A 25,900-nucleotide genomic window follows, 5' to 3' on the forward strand; every position below is an offset into this window, starting at 1 on the left:
TCTACTGGAATGTGAATAAAAGAACTTTACCAACACAGAAAAAAGGACAAGAGGACGTGGGACACAGTGTCAAGGCTGAATTTGGCCAAGGCGACTATTGAGGGTTTGCCGTTGCCATCTGGCCTCCACCTCTCGCCTGGTCCTGACCCCAAAGAAAACATTGTGCAAGTTGAAACCAAACACTGGTTGTGATTTGGGAAACTGTGAGGAGCCCAAGAGAACGTGGACATCATTTAGTGGCAGAGTTTCGGTCAGCCTCAGTCAGGGGAATCTTCGTGGTCAGAAGCCTCCAAGGGCACAGGCCTGTCCAAGGATGAAGTATCCTCAGTGTACTCTAGGTAGCTGGGCAAAACCTCATTCAAGATACTGGGTTTGAAGTATGAATTGAGCCTGACTCATGGGTAAAACATGGACGGAGGAGCCTGGTGGGCTGCAGTCCATGGGGTCGCGAAGAGTCAGACACGACTGAGCGACTTCCCTTTCACTTTTCACTTTCCTGCATTGGAGAAGGAAATGGCAACCCACTCCAGTGTTCTTGCCTGGAGAATCCCAGGGATGGGGGAGCCTGGTGGGCTGCCATCTATGGGGTCGCACAGAGTCGGACATGACTGAAGTGACTGAGCAGCTTAGCAGCATGGGTAAAATATTGAAAAAGGGAATTAACTCTCTGTCACCAGGTGTAAAAGGACATCTAGACTCCCTAGAGTGTGGTGATCTGATAAAAGGGCTGGAAGAAACAGGGCGTGTCCATGTTGTAGCCTCAAAAGAGCAGCCTGTACAAGGTGCTAACAGTAGGTGGCTGACTTAAGAGTGAGAGAGAGGACACAGGTGTCTCCCAGGTGCCCAGAACACAACGGCCTTAACAGAGTCCCTGTCCCTGGGCCTGGAGGGACAGGGAAGCCCTTCAACCTGTTTTCTAAGTCTTCCTGCTCCAGGCACATCACCTTGGAAACTGATTTTAGCTGCTTAAGGCCCCTTCTCCATGCTGAGTTCAGGTATAAATGGGAATAATACTAGCTAACATTGGGTGCTAGTCTACAGTTATGAAAGTGAAAGTTGATCAGTCGTGTCTGACTCTTTGCAATGCCATGGACCATACAGTCCATGGAATTCTCCAGGCCATAATACTGGAGTAGGTAGCCATTCCTTTCTCCAGGCTATCTTCCCAACCCAGGGATTGAACCCAGGTCTCCCGCATCGCAGGTGGATTCTTTACCATCTGAGCCAAGAGGGAAGCAAAGCTATGGGGTAGATTTAATCCTTGCAACACCCACTCACAGAGGGTGCTATTGTCAGTAGGTGACCATATGATTTATTGTCTAAATGGGGATATTTTTGAGAATGAAGTGGGGGAGTCAACCAGTCAGAACAGCAAGAAAGACCTGTATCAGGGATGCACCAGGCAACCTGGGACATCTGGTCTCCTTAAGTTTCACTCTATGTTATTTACAGGTGAGAAAACTGAGGCCCGGAGAGGTTAAGGAAACTGTCATGTGCCTATCAGCTCTGACTGTGGAAGGAGCACCATCTCCAAAGTCCCCACCAGGCAAGATTGGGCACTTTCAGGGTGGTATGGCCGTAGATCAAAGTCCCCACCAGGATGCTCCCTCTCCAGCTTCACCTTCCTTGCATCCAGACTGCACACCCTCTGTCCCACTGTATCATGGCTTATCTTTCATTAGCCCTCAGAGCCGGGCTCCTATTGTGACTGTCAATCTTGCCTATGTCTCTTTTTCAACCAGCACGTTAGGCCCTGTCATGAACTGCACTCCTGACTCAGAGAAGGTGGCCCTGCAGGTAGATTTTAGAGGGTAAAGAAACTTCTAGAGAGTAAAGGGGACAGGGGAGAGGGGAACCACACATGCAAAGGCGTGGAGGTACAAACAGGAAGCTTGGGTCTAGAGAGCCAGGGAGTTCAACATGGTCAAGCATTGGATGAACGGTGCTTGGGAGTAGTGATCAGAAATGAGGCAGGAGAGGTGGGCATGGACACAAAGGAAGACTTGTAGGCAAGTCACAGAGGCGGAGAGTGATCAGGAAGGTGGATTAACAGGTCTCAAAATTAAGGACAATTTTTAATCTCAGATATGTGGTATTATTGGTATATCTTTAGCAGGCTAATGAATGGATTTCCTCTTTCAACTGGTATCAGCCTCATTCCTTAACCATATTCCAAATGACTGGGTTCTAGGAATGGGAAGGGTCACCAGAGTGTCCCCAGCTTGATGCCCTCCCCCCAACCCCGGACATAGTACACAGGAAGTAAGAGAGAAACGGAAGGTTAAATTAATGGAGGAATAAATCCAGTGGAAACAGTTCTTCCCAGGAGCCACGCTTGGTGTCTTCACCAGTGTGGGTCTCAGGTGAAGTCTGGTCTAGAAACTATGTTTGTTGAGATGACTTGGATTAAAGGGGCCCATAGGTTCATTTTTCAAAATAACATGTGTTTCACGTTAACTCACATTTATCTGTTAATCACTGACTTTCTGTTTTCTGCTACATCCCAGGGCCGGTTTTCCGTATCGTGTGACACTGATCACAGCTGATGGCAACTGGGTAAACATGACCCATCCCCTGACTTACCACCTGCTCTTCTAAATTCACACGCCCCTTGAGCTTAAAAACCCAGAGAATGTTTTGAATGCCTACTCTGCTAATTCAATTACCTACTGCCTACTCTTGGAACAAAGATATCAGAAGATAACAAGTCCCTTCTCTGTCATAGAGGCTGAACACTGGCCACAATGGCTTTGGTAATATAAATTTTAAATTGAAACATTATTTCAATGTTCAAAATAAAAATAGTCCTCATAAAAGGATTGAGAAATGATAACTGGTTAACTGGCTAATTTAGCAGATCTAAGATGTTTACTACTAGAAAGATAAATAAAAGCTACACTTCCATTCAGCAAAATGTAAACTATGATAGTTTTCTATAGTCTGAAAGTGCCCTTAATATTCGGAGAAGGCAATGGCACCCCACTCCAGTACTCTTGCCTGGAAAATCCCATGGACGGAGAGGGGCCTGGAGGGCTTCAGTCCATGGGGTCGATAGGAGTCAGACACGACTGAGCGACTTCACTTTATTTTTTCACTTTCATGCATTGGAGAAGGAAATGGCAACCCACTCTAGTGTTCTTGCCTGGAGAATCCCAGGGACGGGGGAGCCTGGTGGGCTGCCATCTATGGGGTCACACAGAGTCGGACACGACTGAAGCGACTTAGCAGCAGCAGCAGCAACAGCCCTTAATATTATCCCTTATGTTAATCACATTGCTATGATTTTCTATTAAGTGTCTTGATATTCACCAAAGAACAGTGAAAGATGACAACAATTTAATAATAAATCCTAAGACAGATACTTTTATGTATCACCCTTCATTTCAAGACTCTGTATAATGTAGACCCAGAATAACCTAGCAGGGGTAGATGCTCAAAATCCCCATTTATTCACTCTGATTTCTCCAACTGCAATGACTTTTTAAAACAGGAGCAGAAAAACAGTGATAACCATCTTGTGTAGTTCCTTATAATGGTTATGCCCAGTTCTATGTTACTAATGTATTTGAAAGATTATGAACACAATTTGTGTGTGTGTGTGTGTGTGTTTGTGTGCATCATTTAAAGGTAGGAGTTGTCAAAGGCATCCTTTGGTAGACTTTTCTCAAGAGTTATGCATTCTTTTGCTTTGTGAAAGGGTCCCCTTGCTTATCAGTTCGGTAACTTATGATTTTCTGATATTTACCTCTGTGGGTAGCTACAGACTCCAATGTGTTCCTACAAATAGATGAAAAGCAACAGCACCTTGATGGTCACAACAGTACAAGGTAAGTTAACCTGAGGTTCTAGCTTTGGACGGGCCCTGCTAGCCCCACTCAGGTGAAGAGCTATGTTCTGGTTTCAAAATGAAATGGGTAAACGAGAATACAGAACAGCCGCCCATAAGTAATAGCTGGTTGACAGACCTGAAGAGCTGAAACAGAAGGAGCAAAAAATGTAACAATGACCTAGCGCCTTTTATTAGTAATTTCTAGAAGGGGAAAAGCAGAGACTCTAAAAAGCCTGGAAAGATCGTAACTTCAAGTCCAGATGTCTCCTCTCTTTCTAGTTGAAAATTATCTTCTAAATAAAAGACTTGCCTCCCCGACCCCCTCCCCGTCCCTTAAGGCCACTGTGAAAAGTGGTATTTGATCTGAAAGGTCAGCATGTTACTGAGACCAAAACTAAAACAGAAAATAAAGAGGCAAAGCCTCAAAACCAACATTCCAGAGGAAAGAAAGAGCACGTTCTGTTGTATAATTCTGACCTCTGTATGAATCTGCCATTATTTCATAAAAGATACCACTTCTTATGATAAAAGGCAATGAATTTTTCCCCACCAGCTCTAGGGTTTGGCTAAAACAATGGTATTTTTCACCATCCCCTGCGCCAATTTCCCCTGGTGTCACAGGCCAACATGCTGAAAAGTCAAGAGTGCAGGCCACCACTAAGGCTGCCCTGTGAAACAGGGTTCACTTACATTTAATCGGAGAAAGACAAGTCCCCCTTCACCCCCCATGAGGCCCATTTCAAAGCTTCGGGATGGCCTTTTACTCGACTTAAAGTGCTGCAGATGGCATGTAGTTTCAGAGAAGCAGTGACACCAAAGAATTTCCAGATGTGGTCAGATTCTCTTTAGCAAAAAACTTAAGTATGCTATCTGAGCACTTGATGTGCATGCCAAAAATATTTTCCTTCCACAGATAATGAAACATTTTGGAAGCAGAATAGTCTGTTGATTTGGATAATAAATGAGTCAGTAGCCTCCATGTGGGACATAACATAGTCCCTGGAATTGTACTGGCTTATTTAAACTCCGGCTCTAGTTCTTGGACTGATTTTATGGTAAAGAACAAAGCTCATTCCTATCTTATGTTAAAGGATAAAGCAGCGCACCTATGGATTCACTGAGTTATCTCTCCATTTATTAGACGTATAACTTTGCTATTGCTCTTTTACCAAAAGGTAAATAATAATCATTTTCTGGATGCTGTATTTCAAGTATAAACACCTGTCTAACCTCTTACGCTGCCTTTCTGAGGGAGTACACACAAAAGCCATGAAAAGAGAAACCTAGATGTCATTCATTGAATCTAAAGCTTCAAGACTTCATGAGAGGCCTGAAATATGCATTTGGGCATATGTTTAGGAGACGTAAATGGAGTTGGCACCCTGACGGCTGGGGAGATAATGACTTCTCACTGTCTAACGACGTTGAGGAAGTTCCCTGTGGTCAGAACATACCTGGTGGGTCTATCAGAAATGAGTTTGCCTGCTTCCGTGCCTCTGATGCACACTCAGTTAGTCCTCGGCAGGTTCAATGAGAACCATGTGTTTCTGGGCAATGACTGATGTGCTGTTTATCCTCAGTGAGATTTCCTGTTATCAACTTTGCTAACAACCTGCCACGCCTGCAGTGACAGGGCTATGTTGCTTTTGAGGAATGAAAAAAGGAAGGAGGAAAGTAAACTGCATAACCATCAACTTTTAAGGCTGATTTGTTTTGAAGACCAGAGAATACAGGCACCTCAGCATCATCACACACATGCTACCATGAAGTGTTAATGCTTCCAGATGTCTCAGAAGCCCTGCGCCCAAACCCTGCGACCTCTGATAACTGCAGGGTCGTCAGTTTAGCCAGTAGCCGGCCCGGCTGCCCTGACTCACTCACTTTATCTACAAGGGCTAAAGGGCAGCCTCGGCACCACACTGCGCATGCGCACCTGGCTGCCGCTCTTCCCCGACCTTTCAGAGACTGTGGGTTGAGTGTAAGCTGTGCCCAGAAACACACACGCTTTCTCCCTGTAGCCAAGACTAAAATTGACCCAAGAGCCCAGGAACGTAATTCTCACTCCAGAATTCCATCAGCCATCCCCTCTCTTTTGGTTTCTGTTGAGAAAAAAAATTAAAGGCCAACCTAATCCCGACATTTCAGGACCTGATTATTCAGCTCATGTTCAGACATGTGCAGAAAGAAGGAAAAAGAAAACGGTTTGAGGCCACTGTTGAAATCAGAGGACTTATGTGTATGTGTATGTATGTATGTATGTGTGTGTGTGTGTGTGTGTGTGTGTGTGTGAGAGACAGAGAGACGGAGAGAGAGAGAGAGAGAGCAAGAGAGACAGAGGCAGAAAATATGTTTTCATATCTCCAGCCCCAAAATTGTGGAGTTTAAGTTTGCTCTTAGAAGCCTTCATTTCTGATAAGTGATTCAGCCCCTTATTTTAAAGTTTTACATTTTAACTTTTCCCCACATTGAAATTAAAGCAACTTCTGTTGTGGGTGACGGGAAACAGTCAAAACATCTCTACCCAGAGATTCCAGTTCAGTGCACGTTTTCTGAGTTCCTGGAGAGCATGAGGTGCTCGTCAGATGTGCAGCAGGGTGTGAAGGTGTCTAAGGACACACACCCTGCCCTAGCACTGAGAGATGTGATGTTGACACTAACAGAGTAGGGGCAGTCATCGCTTTCATTTATCTGAGCGCACACTGTGGTCGGGGCACCAAGTGCTAGGGATGCACAGAAAACAAGGTGGCCGTGACCTGTACTTAAACAGTGGTTTTAATCTTGTGGAAGAAGAGAGACAGACAAAAACTGCAATTTCAGATAGTGGTGAGTGCTATGAAGAAACTAACACACAGGGAAATGGGGCAGGAAGTTGACAGGTTTGCAACTTTAGCTAAAGTAGTCAGGGAAGACCTTCCCCAAAAGGTGAACTTTGGGCTCAGATCTATATTATGAGAAGGAACTAGCCATGCGAAGATTTGGGGGGAGAGTGTTCTCAGCAAAGGCAGGTGCAAAGGCCCTGAGGCAGGACATTCTGGGACGGCATCTGGGAGGGCTTGGTGGAACAGAGGATGTATGAACTGGCTCTTGAGGAATAAGCGGGCTTCCCAGAGCCAGAGGGAAGGGAGAAGCATTAGCAAGGTCATGCGGCCCAGAGAAGTGCATGGTGGGTGGGTCAGCAGCCTTCATGGTCCAGAGTGGCTGGAAGACAAAGTCAGGGTTGAGGCTGGGAGCAGAGGAGGTTGTAGCACATAGCCTGGAGAGGTGAGTGGAAGGTCATGCAGGGTTTTGGACCTCATGGTTTTGTCCATTAAGATCTACTTGTTGATCTTTTTACAGAGAACCTCAGGTTGTCTCGGGGAGCTATAAGGGAAATTATTAGGAGTAGAAATACATTTTCAAATGGTACACCAGGTCATCCCTACCAAAGAAATAATCACTTGTGATAAGGAGAGGCTGGATAAAGATGTATAGTACTTGGGGCTCAGTTTTCAACTTTTATTTATTTGGGGATATGAAGAGAACAAGGAGAATGGCTTAGAATGGGAAAAAGAGAACTAAAGGAACTGTGAACTTTTTCGGGAAGTGAAGTGGGAAGAATGACTAAGAAACAGCTCAACTTCTCCACACAGGGAACTAGGCAACTGTTTTCCATTTTAGGTTAGAAAACATGGGGAAATTAGAGCATGATGAATTGAAGATAGTCATACAACATGGGATTCAAGGGATATCAGACTGCCTCAACCAGGAGAACTCGCTGAAACACAGTTCTGTGGTTCTGGAGAGAGGTCTCGATTGTATTCTGTTCAAAGGCTAAGGGGTGGATCATATGACCTCCCCCCAAACCCATATAAGGGCTGGAAATCCATCTGCTTCTGCTGGAAAGGGTTTCTTCTTTCCACCCCCGCTTCCCTCTCTTACCTCCTTATCATATAACATAAGCTGCATTACTAACAGTTAACTAATTTGGTTTTGGGTGAGTCCTTGAATTTCTATAGAAGAAACTGAGAGTAAGGGAGGGGAAAAAAGAAGCATGTGTTTCCAGAGACAAACTTACTATTACCAAAGGGGAAAAGGGGAGGTGGGGTGAAGGCTAAATTAGAAGGGTGGGATGAACATATACATACACATATACACCTTACTATGTATAAAACAGATAATCATAAAAGACCTACTGTAATAACTCAATATTCTGTGATAACCTGTAAGGGAAAAGAATCTGGAAAAGAATATATACACATAGTTGAATCCCTGGCTAAGCACCTGAAACTTACATGATATTATAAATCAACTCTGCTTCAAAAAAGGGGAAAATAGTAGACACTGAAAAAAAAAAAGTGAGTTGTTTAATTCTGCTTTGGGTTATTTGCTGGGTTGCTTTAAAGTACCAGGCCTGGCTTATGTACAAGTTACGTCTTGGCCTCTAGCAAGCCTGCTGCAGGGAGATTTCTTGTTCCAAATACCCTCCAAGCATAACTAAATCAGTGCAAAATGTGTGTTAACAACCAGCCAGCTTCAAAAATCAGTGTTACTGTCAACTGCTGTGGCCAGATAAGTGATTCACTTTGGGGCAGAGATCTCCCCTATAGTGAGCACCAACAGGGACACACGCAGACTCCTGATGTCCAGTTTAGACACCACCATGCAGGGGCGCCATGGGGCTGGGATTTTAAAGGAGAGGAACCAACCGGCACTAAAATCAAGCTAAGAGAGTTACCAGCAAACACAGACTTTGGCGAGACCTTATGAGCAAAGAAGATCACCTCACAAACTCCTGCGACAGCTTGGGTTCCCACCACCCCCAACCACCCTGCTCGCCGTCCCGCCGCCACCATGAAGGTCTCAGCAAGACCTGCCCTGAACACTCTATTTAAAACTACAAATTTCCCCACTCTCACCCCCTTTCCTCCTTTATTCTTCCCCAAAGCATCTCCCATCATGTCATGTATTACACATTTTACTTACTTATTACTTGCCTCTACCAGAATGTAAGCTACATGAGGGCTGGAAATTATTATTTTTTGTCTGTTTTGTTCCCCATAGTAATAGTGCTTGCCATAGGGTGCATGCAAAGTATTTGCTGAATGAATGGAAATGTGGATTTAAAAATCCCCACAACACCCTTTTGTGGCAAGGATTGTCATCACCATTTTATAGATAAGGAAAGGGAAGCTCAGAAAGAGTTAAGTAACATGCTTTAGATCATGGCGTCTCAAATATTAACATGCAAAGGAATCACCGTGTTTAATAAAACACAGATTCTAATTTAGAAAGTCTGGGTGGTGCATGACCGTCTGTCTCTCTACACTTCTAACTTCCAGGTAATGCTATGGCTGCTGGACAGCTACATGTCCAGACAAAATGGTATTCCGAGCCTTGTAGCAGCTGTACAGTCTAGTAGTTAAGAGCAGACATCAACCTAATCATTTATTAACTCTTGTGACTTTAGGCTATCCTTTCGCTTGTGCCTCTGTTTCCTCACCAAATTATCATGAAGATTAAAAGAATGTGTCCAGGTAAAGTATTTGATATAATTTCTCATCTATAGTAAGTTCTTAATAAGTTTATTATTATCATTATTAATGACAATAATATTACTACTACTTTTTTAGCCTAAAAGTAATTGTTCCTTCTCAGAATACTAAGGGAGTATTATTAAGTTATTGGAAGGACTGTTGCTGAAGCTGAAGCTCCAATACTTTAGCCACCTGATGCAAAGAGTCGACTTATTAGAAAAGACCCTGATGCTGGGAAAGACTGAAGGCAAAAGGAGAAGGGGGCAGCTGAGGATAAGGTGGTTAGATAGCATCACTGACTCAGTGGACATGAATTTGAGCAAACTTTGAGAGAGAGCGGAAGACGGGAGATTGGAGTGCCACAGTCCATGGGGTCACATAGAGTTGGACACGAGTTAGTGACTGAACAACAACAAAAAGTTATAGTCTACTTTACTAAGATAGGAAAAGTCTACATTTAAACTGAGAATGATGATGACTCACATCTACTATCACAACATTAGAAACTTCTACTGAATATATTATGTGAGAACTCTGAAGCACGGTCTGAAAAGTGGAATTGCTGGTATTTGTACTTTTAATTCTGATAGTTACTGTCAAATTGTCCTTCACACCAACAGTAATTGAGAGTGCCCATTTTCCCTCACTTTAACCAACAGTGGATATTAACAATCTTTTAGATTTTTGCAAGTTTAATGCGGGGGGGGGGGGAGGACACTTCATTTTCATTTGCATTTACATTGCTCTGATTACTGGTAAGGTTAATGTTTATTTGCCATTTAAATGTCTTTTTTATATGTTTGTCATTAAAGTTTCTTCTTTTGTGAATTTCCTGTTCATATTGCTCCACCCATTTTTATAATTTTGGGCCTTTTCATCTTTATATGTGTACGTCCTTACATATTATTTGTATGTGGACTATGTTGCCAGTATATTCTCTCAAATATCTTTTAGTTTTGTTTATGATGCATCTTGATCACAAAAGACATCGATATTTTCATAGATTTAAACTTGCTGATCTTCTCTTATGGGCTCTAGAATTTATAACTTGCCTAGGAAGAAGAGCTTTCCTATACAAAGATTATAAAAATATTCAGTACTTTTTACTGATATATTTTTTTTACATACAACTTTTTAATCCATCTTTTTTTTTTCAGTCAGTTACAGGTTTTCTAAAATTTCTCCCCAAATGGATAGACAATTTTCTTCATATCATTTATTATGAAGGAGTCTATATATAATACTTCTATTGTTTGGGATGATTATTTCATCAGATATTTTTTTCTTCCCCCTCCTCTCTATCCTCTCCTCTGGAACTTTAATTATGTGTATTTCAGTAAGCTTTACGGTGTCCCACGGGTCTTTGAGGCTTTACTTGTTTTTCTTTACAGCTGGCCTTCCTTATCCACAGGTCCCACATCTGTGGATCCGATCAACCACAGGATTAAAACATTTGGGAAAAAAATTCCAGAAAGTTTCAAAAAGTAAAACTTGGATTTGTTACATGCCAACGACTATTTATATAGTATTTACATTGTAATTGCAGCTATTTTAAATTCTGTTTACATTGCATTAATTATTATAAGTAACCTAGAGATTATTTAAAGAATATGGTAGGATGTGTGTATGGGCTTCCCTGGTGGCTCAGTGGTAAAGAATCCACCTGCCAATGCAGGAGATGTGGATTTGATCTGTGAGTCAGGAAGATTCCCTGGAGAAGAAATGGCAACCCACTCCAGCATTCTTGCCTGGGAAATCCCATGGATAGAGGAGCCTGGTGGGCTACAGTCCATGGGGTCTCAAAGAGTCAGACAGGTCTTACTGACTAAACAACAACAGGATGTGTGTAGACTATGCAAACACTATGCCATTTTATACATGGGACTTGGACATCCATGGAATTTGGTATCCATGGGGGAGTCCTGGAATCAATGCCCCACAGATACTGAGGGATGACTGTATTCTCTTTACTGTTAGTTCTTCAGACTGAATAGTTTCTACGGATCTATCTTCAAGTTTGCTGACTCTCTGTTGGCTCAGCTCTGCTACTGAATTCCCCAAGTAATTTTTCATTTCACTTTCCAGAATTTCTACTTGGTTCTTTTTTTAATATATATATAATTTCCACCTCTTCATTAATATTCTCTATTTGAGGAATCATTGTTACCATACTTTCCTTTAATTCTTTAAACATGGTTTCTTTTAGTTCCTTAGACATATTTATAGGAACTGCTTTCAAGTCTTTGACTGCTAAGTCTAACATCTGGGCTCCTCAGAGAAGGCTTCTATGGATTCCTTTCCCCATTCTGTGCAATGCTTTCTCTAGACCTATTTCTTTGCATGTTTTGAAATTTTTTAAAAAATCTGAACATTTTAATACATAAGTATTGCAGCAACTCTTTTTGGGGGTGGTAGCTGCTACTTTTTTGGTTTTGCTTCTTTGTTTAGTGGCTTGCCTGGACTAATTCTGTAGAGCTTGTTTCTCATGAAGTGTGTAGCCTCTGATGTCTCTGCTAATTTTTTTTACACTTGTTTTTACTTTTAAACCTGGTTTCCTAGAGGCTGTCCTGGATCAACACAGCTTAGTGGTCAGTCAATGACTGGTCAGATGTTTTACATAAATACCTAGATCTCCACCCTTGGCGGATGGACGTGTGGCTTAGGGAATGCCTTCAAAGGTTAGGCAGTTTATAAGTGTGCCCGAGCTTTTCCTTTGTGCATTCACAAAGCCTCATATTCAGTTGGTTGATTATCTTGGATTTTCTAGGCAAACAATAATATCATTTGCAATAGGGATACTTTGTTTTCTTTCCTGACAGTAAAGGTTATTCATTTCTTTTATTGTTATGACCTCAACATGACTAAACTGGAGAGACAAGAGGAGGAACTCATGCCTCCACTCCGTGCTTAGGTGGCAGGGCTCCCAATGTTCCAGCATCAGGTTGAAGTTTTCTATAAGCTCTGACAGGGGACTTTAGTCAAGAAGAGGAAGTTCCCTTCCAGGCTTGCCTTGCTGGAAATTAAAAAAAAAAACAACAACAACAACAAAAAAACCTAACAAGTGGATGATGTATTTAATTTGTGACTTTTTAGAAGCCCTCATCAAGATAATCATCTGGCTGTACCACCTTTACTCCCTTTACTATTAAGAGTGAATAATGCTCATCAGTTCTTCATGGAGAATCAACTCAGCGTTCCTGGATTATGTCCTACTTTATTCAGGATATATTCTTCTAAAGGGAATTGATTCGGAAACACTTATTTAGAATTTTTGTATCTGTTTTCAAAGTGAGTTTGGCTTGTGGTTTCCTTTTTTGTGTGAGTGCCCATTCTTCATTTCTGGTTTCTGAATCAGGGTTATATTAGTTTTCTAGAACAGGCTGTTCCTTTATCTTCTACTCTCTGGAACAGCTTATATAACATAGGAATTACCTGTTCCTTGAAGGCTTGGTAGAACTTACTTATGCAGCTATCTGGGTCTGGTGCTTTTTTAGGGCACAGGTCTTCAGCTATGTTTCATTTGTCTTTAATTATATAAGTTTCAGGTGTACAACATAATTTAACATCTATATACTACTTTCCCATTTTTTTCTAAGGTAATTGGTCTAGCTATATTATTTTACCTCATATACTTCTTTTAGAGTTTTTATATTTGTGGAAATTATATTTTGAATAATTTAAAAATCTTCTTCATGTGAGTGTAGTTCTTTTATCATCTCTAGGGTTGGTTGTTTTTTGGCCTTATTACTCTTTTTCCTTTCTTGATCAAATTTGCTGTAGGTCTGTCTATTTTATTTGACAAAAAAATCCCCAGCTTTCAGTTTTATTGATGTATGATACTCCCCCTGCCATTTTGTGACTTTCACTTTATCTTCAACAGTATCTTCATTTTTCTTGCTTAGAAGTGAAATTATTTTATTGTCCTTTTTCTAGCTCTTATCATCAATTATAGGTCATTTATTTTCAGTCTTTCCTGTTTTCTACATGTAAATAGTAACATTTTCTTCTGTGTGGGTTTTGTCTACATCCATGAGTTTTGATACGAACAAGCTTTCACTGTCTTTCATTTCTAATATGTTTATCCCTTCCTCTATGATTTCTTTTTTTATCTAAGAAGTTAATTAGGATGGTGTTTAAAAATTCCCAAGTAGTTCTGTTTTTGGTTGGCTGCTGGGCTAAACTTTTGTGGTTAACTTCCAAGTTTATTGCATTGTGGTCTGAGTATGTGGCTTCTATTACTTTGACTTTAGAAATTCTATTGGGATTTGTTTTTGTGGTGTAATACATGGGTAATTTGTGAATGTTCACATATGTTTGAAAAGACATGCATTCCCTTATTTATGTACTAGGAACTTTACTAAGTGCTCCAAGTATGTTAACTTGTCCCATCCTCACCATGAGAGGTAGATAGTCTATTCACAGAGGAGGAAAATAAGCTTGGAGAATTTAGGGGCTTTCCTCAAGGTTACCAAAAAAGCTGGTAAGCAAGCAAGTACTAATGAAACCCAGACATTATGACTCATTTTGTCTTGGTCTTTCTCTCTCTAAGAGATCACAATTGTTAGCTGCATTAGTCAAACATATGATTTTTTGAGGAAACGGTAATAAATTTTCCTGAAGTAACTGTGAATGTGTAAATGTCTCCTTGTTTTTCCATCAGGAGAAACAAAACTACATGTTTTCTATAGCTGTGTGACTGGTTATGTAAAAATTCACTTAAATTACAAATTCTCATTGGACTGTATTTTTAATCATTCTAAAATACATTTTTTTGGCCATTTAATATTGTTTTTGCTTCAATTCTATTTTGTTAGCTATTACTATTGTTATATTTGCTTTCTTTTTGTTAGTATTTGCCTTATCTTTATTTGGATGCCTTACAGTCATTTTAAAAAGTGTGTCTCTTATAAGTAACTTATGCTTGGGTTTAAAAAATACCAATCTGGGAGTCTCTGAATTTCACTAGGGCATTTAATTCATTCTCAGTTATTCTGATTATTGATATGTTTGGATTTATTCTTGCCATCTCATATGTATATATATATATACATATATAAACATATAAAATTTTTTCCTTTGCCTTCTTATTCATGAATTCTTTCCTTCTAAATGCTTCTTATTCTTTAGTGGTTTGGATGTCCCACATTGTTTTTATTCTTCTAAGTTGCCATTAAAATTATTCATGTCAATGTATGGCAAAAACCACCACACTGTTGTAAAGTAATTAGCCTCCAATTAAAATAAATAAACTGATTTTAAAAAAGATAAAACTTTTTTTTGCACATTTAAGCTTTATTTCTATCAAAGTCTTGAGCTAACTGGTACACAAACTTTTCCCCAAACAAGACAAAGAATCTTTGCTTGTTTTCGCTTCCATCTTTCCAGCCTCCTCACTCTCATATAGAGAGCATTTGGATCTTCATACTAGGTAGTTTAAAAAGCTTAAAGGGCTTTTTTTCGGTCCCTTTTGTACTACATTCTTGAAATCATTCAAGTTTCCGATACACCACTTTATTCTTTTATACCCATTCTACTACGCAGCTCATATACTGAGGGTTTTATTTGAATGGTCAAAATTTTAAATTTACAAAACTCTAGCTTACTCTATTTCATGGGAATACTGTCTTTTGTATCTCTCTGAAAGCATCAATCTTGCTCATTGTAAAATCTTAATCTGTCTGCCTAGTTAATACACCTTCTGGTGTTAGTTCTTTTTTTGATAGCAGTTGGTGGCTCACTCACTGTCCTGGGGTGAATGCTGCTCATTCTGTTCATTTCAGTTCAGTCACTGAGAGTTGGTTTCATGTCCAGCTCCTTGCAAAACCATGGACAGCAGCATGCCAGGCTCCCCTGTCCATCACTGACTCCTGGAGCTTGCTCAAACTCATGTCCATCGAGTCGGTGATGCCGTCCAACCACCTCATCCTCTGTTTTCCTCTTCTCCTCCCACCTTCAGTCTTTCCCAGCATCAGGGTCTTTTCAAACGAGTCAGTTCTTCGCATCAGGTGGCCAGAGTATTGGAGTTTCAGCTTCAGCATCAGTCCTTCCAATGAATATTTAGGACTGATTTCCTTTAGGATTGACTGGTTTGATCTCCTTGCAGTCTAAGGGACTCTCAAGAGTCTTCTCCAACACCACAGTTCAAAAGCATCAACTCTTCAGTGCTCAGCTTTCTTTATAGTCCAACTCTCACATCCATACATGACTATTGGAAAAACCATAGCTTTGACTAGACGGACCTTTGTTGGCAAAGTAGTGTCTCTGCTTTTCAATATGCTGTCTAGATTGGTCAAAGTTTTTCTTCTAAGGAGCAAGCATATTTTAATTTCATGGCTGCAGTCACCATCTACAGTGATTTTGGAGACCCCCAAAATAAAGTCTCTCACTGTTTCCACTGTTTCCCCATCTATTTGCCATGAAGTGATAGGACTGGATGCCATGATCTCAGTTTTCTGAATGTTAAGTTTTAAGCCCACTTTTTCACTCTCCTCTTTTACTTTTAACAAGAGGCTCTTTAGTTCTTCTTTGCTTTCTTCAATAAAGGTGGTGTCATCTGCATGTCTGCTGCTCATTAAGTGGGTGATTCTTGGTGGTCTGCTCATCTTCTGTCTTTTCTGTTGATTGAGTCTGCCTGTGGTGACTGGGTAGTGGGCAGTACTCCCAGGAGAGGTACAGAATAGTATAGGGGGAAGCACATGAGGTTTGAAGTCAGGTAGACCTGGCTACAAATCCAGCTGTGTTACTTACTAGCTGTGCAATGTTGGGCAAATCTTTGAATCTTGGTTTCTTAACTTGGGATAATGACCTTACCTTATGGAGCTGCTGTGTAGATTAAATTTAAAAGCACATAAAAATACTACTAAAGCCTCGGGACAGCAGTAAGTTGAGTTCATCTTTCATCAGTTATTCAGAAATTTTTTTTACTCTTCAGCCTTTGATTAAATGTGATAGATTTGATGGTCTCACACCACTGTCATTAAGCAGGTATGTTTTCCTCAGATCATCCTGGGGGAAAACAATTCAGTCCTCCATTTCTAAATTTAAGCTACTGTATGGTCAGTGATATATCAGGTGTATCTTTTCTTCAGAGGGATATGGACATCCTCATCACAAAACAATTAAAGTTCTGGTATCAACTGACTCATTTTGGCAAAAATTAGATCATGGGCAGCCTTGTCTGGTGTACATGCATTGGAAGGGTGGTTATAATTTACTAAGATAAGGAATAAATAAATAAGGAATAAAGTTCCACCTTTGCACTCTGCAAGCCATCATTTATGACATTTTTCTTCCTACATATTAAGAGCCAAATGCTAAAGCCTTCTCCTCCAGGGTTATAAAGTTGCTCATAGACAGGTTTTCAACTTCAACAACTTGATGTTTGAGTCCTGAGACAACCTCCTATCCCTTCCCTTGAACCTTCGTGCCACGTGAATAAATTTAACTTTGGAGCAGGATTCCACTCAAGTTCCAATGGTCTTGCCTTCATGAGCCATAAAGCTTGTGGCACATGTGCCACCTTGGCCTTGTCTTAGGCCTGTACTCAGGGGCTCTGCTAAAAGGCTCATCCTTGCAGGAGGCCCACAACAAGGAGAGGCTGTTACATTCTCCAGGCCAGGTCCCATCTAGCTGTGTGAGAGCAGCTGTGTCCTCCGTCTCCACAGGAACCTTCTTGCAGGAGTGACTGCCTATGGCTTGCCTCACATGGGCAGTCGGGCCCAGAAACCACTGCCCCCGGCAGCAGCCCGGGGTGGGCACACGAGCACATACACACGATGCATCCTAGAAGGAGTGATGCCCCTTAGAACCTCGCCAACTGTCACAGGAAATGCCAGGGTTTAGTACTCACTGTCACACTGCCAAGACAGCCATCTGCTGTATGCCCCACAGAAGACGTAGAGAGCAGTAACCTTCGGGTGTATGTATAAGAGGTGGGTGGGCTTCCCAGGTGGCACTAGTGGTAAAGAGCCTGCCTACCAATGCAGGAGCCATAAGAGACTCAAGTTCAACCCCCGAGTCAGGAAGATCCCCTGGAGGAGGGCACAGCAACCCACTCCATTGCTCTTGCCTGGAGAATCCCATGGACAGAGGAGCCTGGTGGGCCGTGGTCCATAGCATTTCAAAGAGGTGGACACGACTGAAGTGACTTAGCACACATGCACATAAGAGGTGGGCAGAGAGCATGGAGAACCGGGTGCCACCTCCACTGTACTCCTTCACACGCTGACACTGCCTCTGTCTGCAATGTTCTTGTCCCACATGCTCTCCTGGTGAGCACCTACACATCCCCTAAGCCCTGGCTCCAAAAGCCTGTTTTGTGACGCACGTTCTGTCCCCTCTCCATGGTGGGCTCTGTACCTCTGGACATCCCTGGGTCTGGCCATGCCTCCATGACTGCATTTGGTACAGAGAGCTGCAACTGTATTTCATAGATCTGTCTTCTGCTAGACTGAATTTCCACCTGTGTTGTGAGATTTATTCCTCTTATCAGAGCCTGGCACATCATTGGTGCTTTCTCTGCCAGTGTTTGCAGAATACATCAAGAATGATTCAGCACTTGCCATGATTTTTAGTTCAGATGGACCGTCATTCTTCCCCTTTCTCACTCTATTATTTTCATGGTCCTTCCCACTTGGACTCCTGATGGTCTCCATGGTCACAGTGCCCTGCCTATGCTTTGGCTATGGTGTGGGGAGTCAGGATCCCCACAGGACTTGGCACAACCCCAGTGGGTGGGAGGCAGTGGAAATGCCAAGTCATTCCTCAGACCACCACCAAGGCAGTTTCTAAATAAAATGCAAGCAAGGTGGAGGGGCTCAGGACAATTGCTCCAAGAAAAGAAGATCAGGAACCATGGCTTGGGTGGGTGTATGAAGGGGTCCCACTTCACTGCGATCCTTATACAAATCTTTCCCACACAAGCATTCTCCAAAAGTCATTTTCCATTCACAGCCATCTGGACCTCAAGAATCCTTTGGGAGAACAAAAGACTCTATGGTGAAACCTAGAGGCAGTTCTGTCCTGTCCAGAAACCCCAGACACTTCCAAATGAATTCTGAACCAATAGTTAGAAGACTGTGTCCCAGGCTGGTAAAGAATCCACCCACCAAGGAAGGAGACAAGGGTTCGATCCCTGATCCAGGAAGATCCCATATGCCGTGGAGCAACTAAGCCTGAGCATCACAACTACTGAGCCCATGCTCTAGAGCCCAGGAGCCACAGATACTGAAGCCCTGCGCCCGAGAGCCCCTGCTCTGCACACAAGAGAAGCCACTGAAATGAGAAGCCCAGGCCCCACAAGGAAGGGTAGCCCTGCTCACCACAACTAGAGAAAAGTCCACGCAGCAACAAAGACCCAGAACAGCCAAAATAAAATAAATACATAAAATTTTGAAAAAAGGAAACTGTGTCCCAGACAGGGCCATAGGTGGGGTGATAGCCCAGGCCCTTGGGGTCAGCCAGCATGCCCACCCTCAGCAGGAAGATGGATACCAAGCGTGCTGCTGAAGGGAGAGAAACAATCTGAGGGTCCCCTGCAGTGTGGGGAGGGACGGCAGATACACCCTCCCTCAATGCCAGCTGTCTGTCCCTGGGCTTCAGTTGGCTGAAGAGGTAACTGGCTCCTGGCTGCCCAGGGGCCTGTCCAAGGCTAGGGACTGCTGGTGGCTGAGGGTGGGATCTGGAGGGAATGCCCCCAGGCCTTAGGGGTACTTCTTGGAGAACACAGGAAACAAGTACTGGTTTCTCCTAATAGGAGTGAGTCTGACTTGTACCAAGCCACCCAAATTCCCAGAATGAGAAGCCTGCTCTATCCAAAGTCCTGCAGGGCCAGAGTGGAGGGCATCATGAGCTGCGTGAACCTCACCTACTCCAGTGGGCTCATTCTGGGCTCTGCTGAGCAGGGGCAGGGCCAAGGCTGGGAAGCTGGCTGAGCTGCAGGATGCCCTTGTTCTTGGCCCTTTAGGTTTTACGGCAGAAAGTGTGCTGCCCAGTGGCCTCTGAAACAGTACTTGGGACTCCTGTCTCTTCACTGCATCCATCATGCACCAGCTTTTACGTTTTCTACTCTCATCATCACACTGGTCTCCAGTAATGACTATCCATGCGAACACAGTGCTTCACTACTTGCTTAGTGAGATCTGCTGGCGAGCCTGATTTTCCACACCACACAAATATCATGGGCCTCTGAACACAGGCTGATGTATCCAACCAATGGCTTGGCTGTCCTTGAGAATTCTGCTACATACTTCTGAAAATTCTCAGTACGGTTTTGAAAATCGAAAGCGTCTACTTCTGAGAACTCAGAGAACAGAATGCAGGGAGCTCATAGGACTTGGGGTTTTTGAGAGCCCATTCAGTGGGATGATCAGTCAGGCAGTTCTGCAAATCTTCAGAAAAACCACTTCTCATGCCTTGCTGCCAAGCCAGCTATTTATAAATGCTTCCAAATTGGAGTAGCTCTTGTTTGGTCAGATGATTAGTAAAGAGAAAAACGGGGCTTCCCTGGTGGCTCAGTGGTAAAGAATCTGCCTGCCAATGCAGGAGATAAGGGTTCAATCCCTGATCCAGGAAGATTCCACATGCCACAGAGCAACTAAACCCAAGTGCCACATCTACTGAGCCTGTGCTCTAGAGCCTGGGAGTCGCAGGTACTGAAGCCCGTGCCCTAGAGTCCACGCTCTGCAACAAGAGAAGTCACCACAATGAGAAGCCTGCGCATTGCAATCAGAGAGTGGCCTCCATTCAGCACAACTAAAGAAAAGCCCATGCAGCAATGAAGACCCAGTACAGACAAAAATAATAAATACACAAATTCTAAAAGAGGGAAAATTCTTAAAAAAAAAAAGAGAGAAAAGGGTATGTACTTGGTTCTGAGATACTTTCAGAATCACAGTGAATTACATTTCCTGTTTCTTTCAATAAATAATTTCGTCCACGAGGGAGCAATGTTCTCTACAGCTTTACTGATGTTCATATGAACAGCTCACAGCAATGCTCTGTGAGGAGAGTATCCCCCAGACATGGGGAAAGGTGGAGTGGTTGGAGAGGTAAACAGCATGTCAGGGAGCAGACAGGAGCACGTGGGCAGTGGGAACCTCATGCTAAGTTCACACCATGGTTGCAGTAGGTGCAAGACACTGGGGCTCTTCTTCTACTGTTTCAGCGGTGCTCCAAGGCACAGGCACTTCATGGAGCAGGAGTGGAAAACTGTGAGGGGTGGAGATGGCTGAGCAGGCAGGCCAGGAGGGGCACCTATCCTGCATTCAGCATTTCCTGTGGCCCAGGGTTTCAGCCCACGTGACCCAAGAGGACAGCAATGTGGGAACCGTCATCTCTATCACATCATGGGCCTCCTGTGGGCTCAGGTGTGTCACACGCCATGGGCCTTGCTGCCCCACTTTCAAGCTGTCCACAGAGAGACCATCCATCTTTCTGGCTAGCTGGCCCTCACATTCCCATGTAAGAGCAATGATTCAACAACGCCCTCAATGTGGACCACATGCCCTCTCCCTGTGCAGTGACTCTCCCGAGCATCATGCTCCCTCCTTCCCACAAGGGGTCACCCTCTCGTCCAGCCGCTCCAGACTCTTAGGAGCACTGAGGTGATTTTTTATCAGCATGAAACTTTTCCTGAATTCATGTGGAAAGAGTAAATGATGTTTTATAGCATGAACTTTTTTCAGTCCACAAATATCAAATATTTACTGAACACATATTATACTCTAAGTATTGTGTATTGGAGTCCCTAGAGATAAGAGTAGCGAGCAGATAAAAGTCCTGTCCTTATACTGTAGGGGCCAGGAGGAAGATAAACTGGTCAAATATGGAAATATATGGTGTGCCAGCTGGTGATGAGGGTGATGGTGGAAGGGTGGGTGAGAGGTTCTGGGACACAGGTTGGTCAGGGAGGGCCTCTCCAAGGATGTGATATTTGAGCAAGTACGAGAAGGAGGTGAGGGCAGAGGTCATGTGACTCTCTGGGGAAGGGTACGCTGGGTAGCAGAAGATCCGTGCAAAATTCAGGAGGTGGGAGAGCGTCTTCTATGCTCTAGGACCAGCGTGGAGGCAGGATGACTGGGGAAGAGAGAGGAGGAAGAGGGGAGAGGCCAGAGAGGGCAAGAGACAGAATGTGAAGCTGGCTGAGGTGCTGGAAGAATGTGGAGCATAGGCGAGCTATCGGAGGGTTTTGAGCAGAGGAGTAACGTGACCTGACTTACATTTTGGAAGCCCAGCTCTGCTGCTGGGGCACAGACAGACAGCAGCGGGGCTGGCCAGGGGAAGTGACCTAAGTGAAGAGGCCACTGCAATAAACCAGGTGACAGATGACAGTGCCTTGGACCAGGGTGCTGATGGTAGAGGGGTCAAAAATTGTAACACTGTGATTTGGGGGGAAGGTAGAAACATCAGGTTTGGTGATGGCTCAGATCTGAAGTGTGGGAAAAGGGGTTAAGGGTGACCCACGCCACTGGAAGGATTGAGCAGCCATTTGTGACATGCAGAAGGTCATGGAGGGAAGCAGGTTTGGAGGGGTACCACTGAGAGTTCAGTTTGGTTAAGACAGATTCCTGTTAGGCACCCAGGTAGGGATGGCCTGAAGGTAGCTAACTATCAAAGTCTCTGATTCATGGGAGATACGTGGGCTGGAGAAAAACAACTAGTGTCATCAGCACAGACTGAATACAAAACCAGGGGTCCTGGGGAGATTTATGAGACTGAGTGTAGGGAAAAAAGGCCCTTGGGCCCTGTAGGAACGGGGAAGATGAGGAGAAAGCCAGTGAGAAGAGAGACACCAAGTGAAATGTGATGTCCTAGAAACCAAGGAAGTGGGAGGAATGATCATTGTTGAGACAAAAATCATCTACAGTTGACTTAGGATCAAGCAGAATTGCATATTCTGCATATGAACTTGAGTTTCCACCTACACTTATGTCTTATGCATGAATCCTTCACCCTCCAGGCATCAGTGGCCCTACGAGAATCTTTATGAGTGCTGGTGAATCTTCCCCTTAGAAACACACATTCAGATACATACAAGACTGCAAACAAGTGTGGAGGTTCCAGGAGCCGGTAAAGTCCATCCCAGAAGTCAGGTTCATAAACAGCCCTTGGCCATCCCCAAAGAGGTCTTCTCATGGTATGAACCAATCTTCTCAATGTAGAAGTTCAGAACTTGCAGGTTTCCCAGCTTTTCCAGGTATGTTTCCATAGGTTAGAATGAGTTGACCTTTCTGGGCTCTTGGGTTGAACACAAAACGTGAATGGGCTGGCTCAAGTCTCAAAGCAAGCGTGAAAACAAATGAGAACTCACCACCATCTCCTGCACGTGAAACATCTCTGCTCCACCAGGTGACAGTCGATTGGGGAAGGACATGCTGACAGATGACCCAGGAAGGGTGCTTGGCCCAGTGTTATAGATCTGTGGGTGTGAGACACACACGGCATGGTTTAATAGAAATAGAGATCTTCATTTCATGTCTACATTATATATTCTAAAATCCTTTGAAGTGATACGCAGAGATACTAGGGTTTAGGATCTAGAAGGTCATGACTTGAAATGAAATATCAAATGACGGGAGATTTCAATGACATAGAAATCTTTCTAATGTGCATTAAAACCCCACAAACTTTCAAGTTACCTTATTCCCCCTGTTAGCATTTTCTTATCTTCTGCTGCTAACAATTATACTTATTTTGACCTGGAAATTTACTCATAGACTGTTACACGGGTGGGAGTTTAGAAATAATCTAGATTAGTAGTTCTCAAACTTTTAACACATATCAGAATAATCAAATGGTTTTCTTAAAACCTAGACTGGAGTAAGGTCACACCCAGAGTTTCTGGTTAGGGTGGGGTGGGGGCTGAAGGGTTTGAATATCTTTTTTATTTTGGCCATGCCACATGGCATGTGGGATCTTAGTTCCCCAATCAGGGATCAAACCCGGGCCCCTGGCAGTTAGAAGCTCAGAGTCCTAACCACTGGACGGCCAGGGAAGTCTTGCCTTTCTAAAGTTCTCAGGAGATGCTGATGTTGCTGGCCCAGAAAACATACTTTGAGAACCACTGATCTGGTCCAACTCCGTTCCTTTTATAGTTGGAGGTAACTGAGACTCTCAAAGACAGAGTGGGTTATCCCCAAACCAAATGATCTCACTTACAGAAAGGGCTCTTTTTTACTACACTATCTAGCTGATTTGGTTTCTCCGTAACTTTCATCTTACCACTTACGAATACTGTTGGATGACATCTGTGCACATCTTTTCTGTCGCAGCATTTGGTCCTACAATCTTTACCCCTCTCATCCCACACACAGTCCTCCCCATTTTTTGTCTCCAGCAGCCCATCATCTCTTGAGAAGTGAGAGAAAAGATGGCAGCCACTAAAAGACCCATGAGAGAAAGGAGATGGAGCAGAGACTGACATGAAACTCAAGGAAGAAGTGGAAGATGAAGGAGAGTAAAAAAGATGGGCACATGTATAAAGACAGACAGTAGATTAGTGGCTGCTAGGGCTGGGGCGTAGGAGGAATGAGGAGTGTGGCAGGAGGAAGAATGGCTTCTCAAAGATGTCCCTGTCCTAATCCGTGGAAACTGTATGTTATATTACATGGCCAGGGGGATTTCAGGTTGCTAAGAAGCTGACTTTAAAATCAAGAGATGATCTTGGATTATCCAGGTGGGTGCAATGTAATGACAAGGGTCCTTATATAGGGAAGTGGGAGACAGAGTCAGAAACAGGGAAATGTACTGTCAAAAAGATGCAACCAGTCACTGCTGGCTTTGAAGATGAAGGGGGCCATGAGCCAAAGAATGCAGCAGCTTCCAAAAGGAGGAGAATCACCACAGAAGAAAGAAACAGATTCTTCCCCAGAAAGGAACACAGCCCTGCTGACACCTTGCTTTTATAGACCAGTGAAACCCTTGCAGACTTCTGTCCTCCAAAATTGTAAGATAAAATAAACTTGGCACAAAGTCTGTAGTAATTTGTTATGGCAGCAATAGGAGACTAATATAAGGAGTGACTGCTAACAGGCATGGAGTTTCTTTTTGCAGGTGAAAAAAATGTTCTAAAATTAGATTATGGAGAAAGTTGCACAGTGGGGAAAGTCATTGCATTGTACACTTTAAACAAGTGAACTCTAAGGTATGTAAGTGGTAACTCGATAAAGATGTTAGCTTATTTTTAAAAAGATGGGTAGGGGCAAAAGAGAGGAGTGGCCTGGGGACTAGAGAGAGGATTCAGGGCATCTCTGAAGCTGAGGTCAGCAGGGCAGAGCCCGGCGATGGGTTGGACAAGTTAGCAGATCTTCACACTTGGCAGAATATACAAGGGTCTAGCTCCAGCCAGCTCTTCCCTAGAAAACTTGTCTTTGTTTTTTTTTTTTTTTTTTGCAATAGTGGGTTTTGCTTCAGAGAACAGACACAAAAAATCATCGAGTGGATGAGTAGTTGCTGCCAACTCTTGATTCAAAAAGAACACAATTCACCCATAACAACAACCCTAAGGCACAAGAAAAGGAAGGACTATCCAACCACAATGGAAACCGTTAATTTGAAGTGAAATGTGAGAGCACAGCATTGAAAGGAAAACCTATTGACCTGTCTGGGAAATCACAATTAAAGCATGAGTGAGGAAAAAGAAGTTGATTTTGTTTTGCATTAGTTCATCCACCAGAACCGGACAGATGGAGAGCTTGTATTACCATATTTTTAACAAATGTCTTAATGTTTGACTCTCTGCAAACATTCCCGTGTAACATCTGCATTATTTTTCATCATCATTTTTCAAATGAGGGAAATTATTGATTTGATTTAAAAAAAAAAAAACAACTATTGATGGTCAATAAATTTTTACGTCTGTGAAGAAAAAAACTCTGATGAAACTTTGAAACCAATTCTAAGACCAGTGTCTCTGCCTTTCTCCCATCAGCACTTGCAGAACAATCTTTAAACAATGACATAGCTTGTTGAATATTAGCTTTGAAAAGACCCAGAAAAAAAATCTCTTTGTATGGAAAGTCTCGTGCCTTTTTTCAGGAGAGATGTTGCCAGAATAACGCTTCTCTGATGGTTCAGACAGTAAAGAATCTGCCTGCAGTGAAGGAGAACTGGCTTTCATCTCTGGGTTGGGACGATCCCCTGGAGAAGGGAATGGCAACCCACTCCAGTATTCCTGCCTGGAGAATTCCACAGAAAGAGGCTACAGTCCATGGGGTAGCAAAGAGTTGGACAAAACTGAACGACTAACACTTTCTATTCATTTTCCTGACCCTATTCTCCTCTACTATCTCCACCTGTTTTTGGATGACTATCACCATTAAGCTGGTCAGTGGCTTTCCTGCAGGATGGTCAGAATCATGACAATTATACCAGAAAACAAGCTGTCAGAGAATTGTAAGGAAACTGTCAGCTTTGCTAACCCAAGATTTCCTTTCCATCAGTAACACACACTATCCATCTTTCAGACTCAGCCAATTTCCTTAATCCTGACAGAATGCTATGTACTTCCTCAGGCAACTGATAATCAGGAGGGGAATCTTAGGGTCATGCCAGTCACTCA

At 43.1% G+C, this 25,900-nt stretch overlaps 1 protein-coding gene across 1 annotated transcript in view; it reads right to left on the reverse strand.

Annotated features, from left to right (window-relative positions):
• ITGA9 (integrin subunit alpha 9) overlaps positions 1–25,900 on the reverse strand; it is a 363,244-nt gene that overhangs the window by 46,478 nt on the left and 290,866 nt on the right. The window contains exon 23 of the mRNA XM_027523417.1: positions 22,652–22,759. Coding sequence (XP_027379218.1) covers positions 22,652–22,759 — 108 coding nt within the window. The remainder of the gene's footprint in view (positions 1–22,651; positions 22,760–25,900) is intronic.

The sequence above is a fragment of the Bos indicus x Bos taurus genome, chromosome 22 (genome assembly GCF_003369695.1).
Source record: "Bos indicus x Bos taurus breed Angus x Brahman F1 hybrid chromosome 22, Bos_hybrid_MaternalHap_v2.0, whole genome shotgun sequence".
In the NCBI taxonomy this organism is placed as follows: domain Eukaryota; kingdom Metazoa; phylum Chordata; class Mammalia; order Artiodactyla; family Bovidae; genus Bos; species Bos indicus x Bos taurus.